Source organism: Babylonia areolata, chromosome 34 (genome assembly GCF_041734735.1).
Source record: "Babylonia areolata isolate BAREFJ2019XMU chromosome 34, ASM4173473v1, whole genome shotgun sequence".
Taxonomy (NCBI): Eukaryota; Metazoa; Mollusca; class Gastropoda; order Neogastropoda; family Buccinidae; genus Babylonia; species Babylonia areolata.
This window is the reverse complement of record NC_134909.1, coordinates 2,102,221-2,112,220: the sequence shown is the minus strand read 5'-3', so window position 1 is coordinate 2,112,220 and position 10,000 is coordinate 2,102,221. Positions and strand designations below refer to the sequence as shown.

Sequence of the window (10,000 nt, the reverse complement as noted above, 5' to 3'; positions counted from 1 at the left end):
GAAAAAGTACTGAAACCTTGGCCTACAGAAGACCCAAAAATAGAGGATCACGTATTAGCAGAAAAATCTCTTTTTTTGTTGTTTTAATCATTCACAATCATAATTTAACAGCCGTTAAAGGGTCACAAAACACAAAAAAGGAAGAAAAAAAAAGGTTTCACAAATATGAAAATCAAAGACTTTTTTCACATATAAAAACTTACAGTAGGTATTTACCAGGAAAACACCACAAAGTCATAGACAACACCACATAACTAAAACTTTTAAATCAAAATCTAATCATCATAGTTTGTGTAAAAAAAACAACAAATGCTCACCTGTACATGATAAGCCAGAAAAATAATGTCAGTACTAACTTGCATGTTTTTGTCCATCATGTTTATTCTCTGTTTCCGTCAGATATCTACCTCGCTTCTTGTTTCAACTGACGTCTCAGAGGACTGTTTTTCTCAAATGTCCGTGCTGAAACCATCCTCCTTGGAACCGTTGAAGGAGAGATCTTCAGACACGGTCGGCAACCCATACCTTCCCTCCTACGTTACACAAGTGGGCTTTTACGTGTATGATTGTTTTAACCTCCGCCATGTAGGCAGCCATGCTGCATCTTCAGGGGATGCATACCAGGTATTTTCTGGTCTCCATAACCCACTGAATGCTGACATGGGTTACAGGATCTTTAATAAGCATATTTTATCAGCTGAATGTGTATACACACGAAGGGAGCTCTGGCACTAGCAGGTCTGCACATCTGTTAACCTGGGAGATCAGAAAATCTCACCCAGGCGCCGTACCCAGGATTCAAACCTGGAACCCTCAGACTGAAAGTCCAACGCTTTAACCACTGGGCTGTCGTGGCGGTGGGGGGGGGGAGAGGAGGAGGAGAAAGACACACCTTGTCAACACATGACGATAAAGATGAAACGCTGGGGTTGGGGGTGGGAGGGGAGAGGAGGAGGAAGACACACCTTATCAACATGACGATAAAGATGAAACGCTGGGGTTGGGGTGGGGGGAGGAGCAGGAGAAGCCGTTTTGGAAAGAGGCAGATTTGAACTTTGTCAGCCCTATCTATGCCCAAGCACTGCTCTGGCGTCAAAATTCGGTTCATGAAAACGGTTTTCACGCTCCTGCATAAACCATAAGGGAAGGGAACTACTGCATAGCTGATATGTGTGTTTTCCAGAAATCACTGGAATCAGATGACGAATATCAAGATCTTTAACCCCAGTGATTCACAGCATAACAGATATACCACAGGTACAAATGGTAAATAAAAGGAACAAAACTTTGATCACTCGATAAACTTTCTTTCAACATGATTACTGATACTTCTGAGTACGATGACAAACTATCTATCAGGTGAAAAAATAAAAGGAAAGAGAAAAAGAAATAAAACTTCGTTTTTTTTTAAAGTCCTCTTCATGAAAAAAGGTTGCAAAATCCTTGAAAAACTGGACAGAATTTTCACAAGCAAAAAAAACAAACAAACAAAAAAAACCCAAACAAACACATTTGCTAAAGAGATCTTTGTAATACAATTGTTGACAAAGAAAAAATAAAAGTATCAAACTTTCTCAAATAAAATCTTTTTATAATATCTCTTCTGACATGTCCATTTAAGGCATGAAAATTTTACAGTTGTTCTAATTTTGCATATTCCTACAGTGAGCAACATTTCATGACTTAAACTGCTCTAGATCTTGAGATAAAAAAAAAAAGGAGAAGATTATAACTACTAACGGTGCCACCTAACATAGACCTTTTCCACTATGTGTATGCGTTCTTCTGTCATTAAAACAAAATAAAATCAACCAACTAAGCACCAGATTATAAACAATAGAAAAACAACAAGAAAATCACATAAACACACAAAACAAAACAAAAAGGATCACTGTAACACCAAAAAGAACAGGGAGAGACCAGCTCGGCTGCATGAGCGATAGTAACACAGCTAAGTTTGCTTAGTGTAAAGAGCCTTCTTATGTCTATGGATTTAGTGTAGACAGCATAAAGAACACTCTTAAGCCTATGGAATTAGGGTAGACTTAGTACACAGAACATTCTTAAGTCTATGGAATTAGGGTAGACAAAGTATAAAGAACACTCTTAAGTCTACGGATTTAGGGTAGACTTTAGTATAAAGAACATTCTTAAGTCTACGGAATTAGGGTATACTAAGTTTTAAGAACAATCTTAAGTCTATGGAATTGGTGTAGACTCAGTATAAAGAACATTCTTAAGTCTATGGAATTAGGGTAGACTAAGCTTTAAGAACATTTTTAAGTCTATGTAATCAGGGTTGACTAAGTGTAAAGAACATTTTTAAGTCTACTGATTTAGGGCAGACTTAGTATAAAGAACATTCTTAAGTCTATGGAATAAGCACAGACCTAAACTCTTTACGCTAAGCAGCCTTAGCGCCGCTAACATCGCTTCAGCCCAGCTCCAAAGGACGGTCTCCGACAAAACCAAGACCACCACGATGGTCATGGACCACGACAGAGCATTCACCAACCAGCACATCACACAAACGACTGCCGGGGGGATGGCTGCTTCGAGCGTTGACCCTGCGGTGACCTTACCCGTTTGACGCCGGTGATGATGAGCGTGCTGGTTTTGGTCGGCGTGCGCGGGCGACGGGAGCGATCCATCAGCTCTCGTATGGCGGTGTCGGCGACCGATTCGACCCCGTTAATCACAACGAGCTCTGTGAGAGGGGGGAAGAGTGTGGGGAGGGTGGGAGGGAGGAGAGAGAGAGAGAAAAGAGGGTGGGTGAGGTCTCCGTAAACATGCGGTGGTTTTGGTTGGTTGGTTTGTTGTTTTTTTCGGTGGTCATGCAAACGGGGTATGCACACACACACACACTACATCAGCCAGCCTGGATAGCGTGGCCTGGGCTTTTTTTAGTGAATCATTTTCCTTCCTTCTTCCCCCTTCTCCATCTTCCTTCTTTCCCTCTTTTCTTCCTTCTTCCCCCTTCTCCGTCTTCCTTCCTTCTCTCCTTCCTTCCTTCTCTTCCTTCTTCCCCCTTCTCCATCTTCCTTCTTTCTCTCCTTCCTTCCTTCTTCCCCCTTCTCCGTCTTCCTTCCTTCTTTCTCTCCTTCCTTCCTTCTTCCCCCTTCTCCATTTTTCTTCCTTCTTTCTCTCCTTCCTTCCTTCTTCCCCCTTCTGCGTCTTTCTTCCTTCTTTCTCTCCTTCCTTCTTCCCCCTTCTCCGTCTTCCTTCTTTCTCTCCTTCCTTCCTTCTTCCCCCTTCTCCGTCTTCCTTCTTTCTCTCCTTCCTTCCTTCTTCCCCCTTCTCCGTCTTTCTTCCTTCTTTCTCTCCTTCCTTCCTTCTTCCCCCTTCTCCATCTTCCTTCTTTCCTTCCTTCCTTCTTCCCTCTTCTCTCTCCACTCCCCTTCATCTGGTTCATGCACTTACAATCCTGATGATATGAAAGCATCCAACATTTGATGTTTTCAACATCTTCAAGCTACAACCAAAAAACAGAAACAAAATAAAACAAAAGAAAACAACAAAAAACAAAAACAAAATAAAAACCAACAACAAAAAAATAAACAACCAAAAAAACAAAGAAATTAGCTAGTAATGAATCTTGAATCTAGACTGTATATTCTGTCTTGATTCTAGGCTGGGACCGTGTGTGTGTGTGTGTGTGTGTGTGTGTGTGTGTGTGTAGTGAGTGAGGTGTGCACACATGCATGGATGTATACATGAGCGAGCACAATACATGTTTTAAGTGTTTTAAGGTGATTGTCCAAATGATTGCTCCCAACTTTTTTCCTTCCTATCTTTCTTTATTCCTGGGGTGCTTTTTCAAGGGGGGAGGGGAAAAAAAAAGCCCAAGCCACGCATCAGCGGCGTTTAATACAAAACACAAAGCGTACTCACAGCTCTACATGTGCATACAGCCTTTTACATACATTCACATACATGTACATACATATCAAACTCACACCAAATCAGTACGCACACCATCACACACAGCCAAAGTTAATCGCATCAGTTAGCTCGCTGTTTCTTGAAACAGGAACTAACTTTGAGCAGTCAGTTCCTAAGCCTACGAAGATGTCCTTGTTTGCATGTGTGGGCACATCCAGGAGGAGGGGGTGTGGGGGAGGAGGGGGTACTGGAGGGGAAAAGAGATTGGAGAAGGGAGGAGGAGGGGATATTTCATGTTGTTTAAACCAAAACCATGCGGGAACCTCTGACGCTGATAAACGGGAAACAGGGAAGGGTTAATCTTCATCCTCTTCATCTTCCACCGTGGGCTGCCACTCCTACGTTCACACCTATACACAAGAGGGCTTTTACCTTTACGACTGTTTTACCCCAGCCATGTAGGCAGTCATACTCAGTTTTACAGAGGTGTGCATGCTGGGTATGTTCTTGTTTCCATAACTCACCAAACACTGACATGGATTACAGGATCTTTAATGTACACATTTGATCTGCATGCGTGTACACATGAAGGGGGTTCAGGCATTAGCAGGTCTGCATATCTACTGACCTGGGAGATCAGAACAACCTCCACCCTTAACCACCAGGCAACATGACCAGGATTTGAACCCAGGTGCCTCAGACAGAAAGTCCAATGTTTTAACCTCTCAGCGACTGCACCTGTGGGAATGGTGAATAAGATGGGGGGCCAAAAGGAAATGGTTCCACGGACGGAGGGGAGAGAGAGCAGAGGACACAGCTTGTGCTTTGCATAGGCTTAAATCTTACTGACAGACATGTCTGGGCTGCCAAGAATAAACCATTCCTTTCCCAGAGCTTGGATCTTACTGACAGACACGTCTGGGCTGCCAAGAATGAACCATTCCTTTCCCAGGGCTAGGATCTTACTGACAGACACACCTGGGCTGCCAAGAATAAACCATTCCTTTCCCAGAGCTTGGATCTTACTGACAGACACGTCTGGGCTGCCAAGAATGAACCATTCCTTTCCCAGGGCTAGGATCTTTCCCACAGACACGTCTGGGCTGCCAAGAATAAACCATTCCTTTCCCAGAGGTTGGATCTTACTGACAGACACGTCTGGGCTGCCAAGAATAAACCATTCCTTTCCCAGAGCTTGGATCTTACTGACAGACACACCTGGGCTGCCAAGAATAAACCATTCCTTTCCCAGGACTAGGATCTTTCCCACAGACACGTCTGGGCTGCCAAGAATAAACCATTCCTTTCCCAGAGCTTGGATCTTACTGACAGACACACCTGGGCTGCCAAGAATGAACCATTCCTTTCCCAGGGCTAGGATCTTTCCCACAGACACGTCTGGGCTGCCAAGAATAAACCATTCCTTTCCCAGAGGTTGGATCTTACTGACAGACATGTCAGGGCTGCCAAGATTGAACCATTCCTTTCCCAGGGCTAGGATCTTTCCCACAGACATGTCAGGGCTGCCAAGAATGAACCATTCCTTTCCCAGAGCTTGGATCTTACTGACAGACACGTCTGGGCTGCCAAGAATGAACCATTCCTTTCCCAGGGCTAGGATCTTTCCCACAGACACGTCTGGGCTGCCAAGAATAAACCATTCCTTTCCCAGAGGTTGGATCTTACTGACAGACACGTCTGGGCTGCCAAGAATAAACCATTCCTTTCCCAGAGCTTGGATCTTACTGACAGACACACCTGGGCTGCCAAGAATAAACCATTCCTTTCCAAGAGCTAGGATTTTACTGACAGGCATGTCAGGGCTGCCACGAATGAACCATTCCTTTCCCAGGGCTAGGATCTTTCCCACAGACATGACAGGGCTGCCAAGATTGAACCATTCCTTTCCCAGGGCTTGGATCTTTCCCACAGACATGACAGGGCTGCCAAGATTGAACCATTCCTTTCCCAGGGCTTGGATCTTTCCCACAGACATGACAGGGCTGCCAAGATTGAACCATTCCTTTCCCAGGGCTAGGATCTTTCCCACAGACATGACAGGGCTGCCACGAATGAACCACTCCTTTCCCAGGGCTAGGATCTTTCCCACAGACATGACAGGGCTGCCAAGATTGAACCATTCCTTTCCCAGGGCTAGGATCTTTCCCACAGACATGACAGGGCTGCCAAGAATGAACCACTCCTTTCCCAGGGCTAGGATCTTTCCCACAGACACGTCAGGGCTGCCAAGAATAAACCATTCCTTTCCCAGGCCTTGGATCTTTCCCACAGACACGTCAGGGCTGCCAAGAATAAACCATTCCTTTCCCAGGGCAACAATCTTACTGACAGACAAGTCAGGGCTGCCAAGAATGAACCATTCCATTCCCAGGGCTAGGATCTTACTGACAGACACATCTGGGCTGCCAAGAATAAACCATTCCTTTCCAAGAGCTAGGATTTTACTGACAGGCATGTCAGGGCTGCCAAGAACGAACCATTCCTTTCCCAGGGCTTGGATCTTTCCCACAGACATGTCAGGGCTGCCAAGAATAAACCACCGGTGTCTAACTAGACAATTCAATAACACATTTGCAACGTTTACAATAAGATGATTATGACCACACACACGTGTGTGCACTTCATCCAAAATCATACCTGCTTTGGGACAAAACCACAATGGCATTCAACCTCTTAGAAAAAAGAAAAAAAAAAAGAAAAAGAAAGATGTAAATGAAACAGGGAGGTGCAAATGGCCGGGTCAGGTGTGGGGGCATGGTGTGCACGGTCCTTTCTGGTGGAGACGTTGATTGAAAATGGAAGACAACAGAGAAATGAGCTTTTCCTTTTTTTTTCCCCCTTCAAATATATACACATGCATTGACAGTGCAGGTGCAAGACACTGACACTGGGAGTGGCTAAGCTGAGTCTTCATGAAGGTCGTGATAAACGTTAGGAATAATGCTTCATAAATTCATCATCATTCCTTTTTTCTTTTTTTTTTTTAAACACTATTTCCTTATCTATTATCATTTTTAGTTCAGAATCAGTACGCCTTCTAGGTCTAGGCTAGAGAGAAAAACACACCACAGCAAGCACGGTGTGGACAACGTCAGGCACAGTCCACCCCAAACCACTGAGCAAGGACAATAACACAGCCACCGAATCATCCAACTAACGAGCCAGTCATTCCCAGCGGCGTGCAGTGTATACTCACTGGTATCTGACGTCCTAGGTACTGCCCTGTCAAGGTCAAAGGTTGCACAGGTCAAGGACAAAATGAACACATTTACTGTGGCTGACCCAGCCAATGTCTGACACGGTGTTCATTTTGAGGGAGAGTGTCAGCTGTGTATCCCCTTAACAACTTGCACTAGAAAGATCCCCTCAAAAACTAGCACCCGTCAACAACAACAAAAAATCACCAAAAAAAACCCAAACCCTAGCACCAGTAAGGTCCCTCTAAAAAGTACCGGTACTAGTAAGATTCTCTAAAAACTAGCACCAGTAAGATCCAAGATCCCCTTAAAAGCTTACACCAGTAAGATGCCCTTAAAACAAAATTTAAAATAAACAAAAAGCACCAGTAAAATCCCCTCAACAACAAGCACCAGGAAGATCCCCTAAAAAAAACTAACACCAGTTAAATCCCCTAAAAATCTGACATCAGTGGCAAGAGCCACCCCCCCCCCCCCCCCCCAATCTCTGTTTTAGCTGTGCCTAGAATGATGTGAAGGCTACAGACTCTCCCCCCCCCCCCACCTCCCCTCTGTTTCAGCTGTGCCTAGAAAGATGTAAAGACTACAGGCTTACCCCCCCCCCACACCCTCTCTCTGTTTTAGCTGTGCCTAGAAAGATGTAAAGGCTACAGACTCTTCCCCCCCCCCCCCCACCTCCCCTCTCTGTTTCAGCTGTGCCCAGAAAGATGTAAAGACTACAGGCTTACCCCCCCCCACCCCCTCTCTCTGTTTTAGCTGTGCCTAGAAAGATGTAAAGACTACAGACTCCCCCCCCCCCCACCCCCTCTCTGTTTCAGCTGTGCCCAGAAAGATGTAACAGCAACAGGATTCCCCCCCCCCCCCCCCCCCCCCCCCCGCCTCCCTCTCTATCCCTGTGAACACAGAAGCCCTGGCAAAGGTTCTCTCATTTCTAAAGGACTATTCCGCCTTTCCACAACTGGGTAGGAGCCCTGTACATGGCAAAGTGTGAACACTGAACGAACAAACAAACGGACAGACGAAGCAGGGTCACTGACCTGCGGAAGAGTCAGCAGGGTTAGGGGTCAGTCGCTCAGCATTGTACGACGCATCCATCTCTGCAGGCACTCGCTTCTCCACGTAGTTGGGGGCAGCTGGGAACACACATAGCAATGACACACTGTGTACATGTTGTGCTGTGAACACACACAGCGATGACACACTGTGTACACGGTGTGCTATGTTGTGCTGTGAACACACACAGCGATGACACACTGTGTACACGGTGTGCTATGTTGTGCTGTGAACACATACAGCGATGACACACTGTCTACATGTGCTGTGTGGTGCTGTGAACACACACAGCGATGACACACTGTGTACATGTTGTGCTGTGTTGTGCTGTGAACACACACAGCGATGACACACTGTGTACATGTTGTGCTGTGTTGTGCTGTGAACACACACAGTGATGACACACTGTTGACATGTTGTGCTGTGATGTGTTGTGAAAACACACAGCAACAACACACTGTTGACATGTTGTGCTGTGAACACACCACAGTGACAACACACTGTCAACATGTTGTGCTGTGTTGTGCAGGGTTTGTGTTGTGCCAGGTTTGTGTTGTGCTGTCCTGGGTTTGTGTTGTGCTGTGCCACTGGGTTTGTGCCATGCTGGTTTTATGTTGTGTTGTGCTGCGTTGTGCAATATTCGTTTTGTGCTGTGCCATGCCGGGTTTGTACTGAGCTGTGCAAGATTTGCGTTGCATTGTGCTGCGCTGTACTGGGTTCCTGTTGTGTTGTGTTGTACTGTGCCAGGTTTGTGTTGTGTGGTGTTTTGATGTGCCAGGTTTGTGTCATGCAGTGCTGTGTAGTGCCAGGTTTGTGTTGTGCGGTGTTGTGCCAGGTTTGTTTTGTGTGGTGTTGTTATGTGTCAGGTTTGTGTTGTGCAGTGCTGTGCTGTGCCAGGTTTGTGTTGTGCAGTGCTGTGTAGTGCCAGGTTTGTGTTGTGCGGTGTTGTGCCAGGTTTTGTGTTGTGCGGTGTTGTGCCAGGTTTTGTGTTGTGCGGTGTTGTGCCAGGTTTGTGTTGTGCAGTGCTGTGCCAGGTTTGTGTTGTGCAGTGCTGTGTAGTGCTAGGTTTGTGTTGTGCGGTGTTGCATTGTGTCAGGTTTGTGTTGTGCAGTGTTGTGCTGTGCCAGGTTTGTGTTGTGTTGTGCCATGGTGTGGTGTAGCATGGTGTGGTGTAATGTGGTGCAGTGTTTTGTGGTGACATGTGGCATGGTGTGGCGTGGTGTGGCATGGCATGGCATGGCATGGTGTTTGTGTTGTGTTGTGGTGTGGCATGGTATGGTGTGGAGTGGTGTGCTGTGTTGTGCAGTGCTGTGCTGTGCTGTGCTATGTTTTGCTGTGCTGTGCTGTGCTGTGTTGTGCTGTGTTAAGCTGTGTTGTGTTGTGCAGTGCTGTGACCCCTTGATGCAGACTATGGTCCTTTACGGTGGTAAAAGAGTTGACAACAACAGAAAACAATAGAAATGATGACAATCCGGAGTGATAATAATAACAATGGGAATTAATACAGCGCCTTCCAACACTGAGGGCACTGTGCAATAAGAGCAACAAGTCCAGGGACAGGCCACTACCAGTCCAGGAGCAGGGCGACCATCCACACCCCAGCAGGTCCCCAGGTGGCTGACAGTGGAAATAACCCTCAGATTGGAGGGATAGCTACAATATTCACAGCCCCCACCCAACTGGTGATGTTCCCATCAGGGGACGGCCCTCAGATACGACACATAGCGAAGATATTCATTGCCCTGAATCAACTGGTGATGTTCCTATCAGGGGGACAGCCCTCAGATCGGAGGGTTAGCTACAATATTCACAGCGCCCAACGAATTTGCGATGTTCCTATGAGGAGA

The 10,000-nt window shown here is 46.0% G+C and overlaps 1 protein-coding gene across 4 annotated transcripts in view; it reads right to left on the bottom strand.

Moving 5' to 3' along the window:
• Positions 1-10,000, bottom strand: part of LOC143277304 (uncharacterized) — a 153,194-nt gene that overhangs the window by 46,608 nt on the left and 96,586 nt on the right. For 3 of the 4 annotated variants that reach the window (XR_013053722.1, XM_076582080.1, XM_076582082.1), the window contains exons 13-14: positions 8,138-8,233; positions 2,583-2,707 (exon numbers count right to left, since the gene is read on the bottom strand). Coding sequence is in view for 3 of the 4 variants with exons in the window: in XM_076582080.1 (XP_076438195.1) it covers positions 2,583-2,707; positions 8,138-8,233 (221 nt within the window). In the remaining variant the exon portion in view is untranslated. Of the gene's footprint in view, positions 1-2,582; positions 2,708-7,099; positions 7,126-8,137; positions 8,234-10,000 lie in introns of all 4 variants that reach the window. The other variant, XM_076582081.1, reaches the window with a different exon arrangement.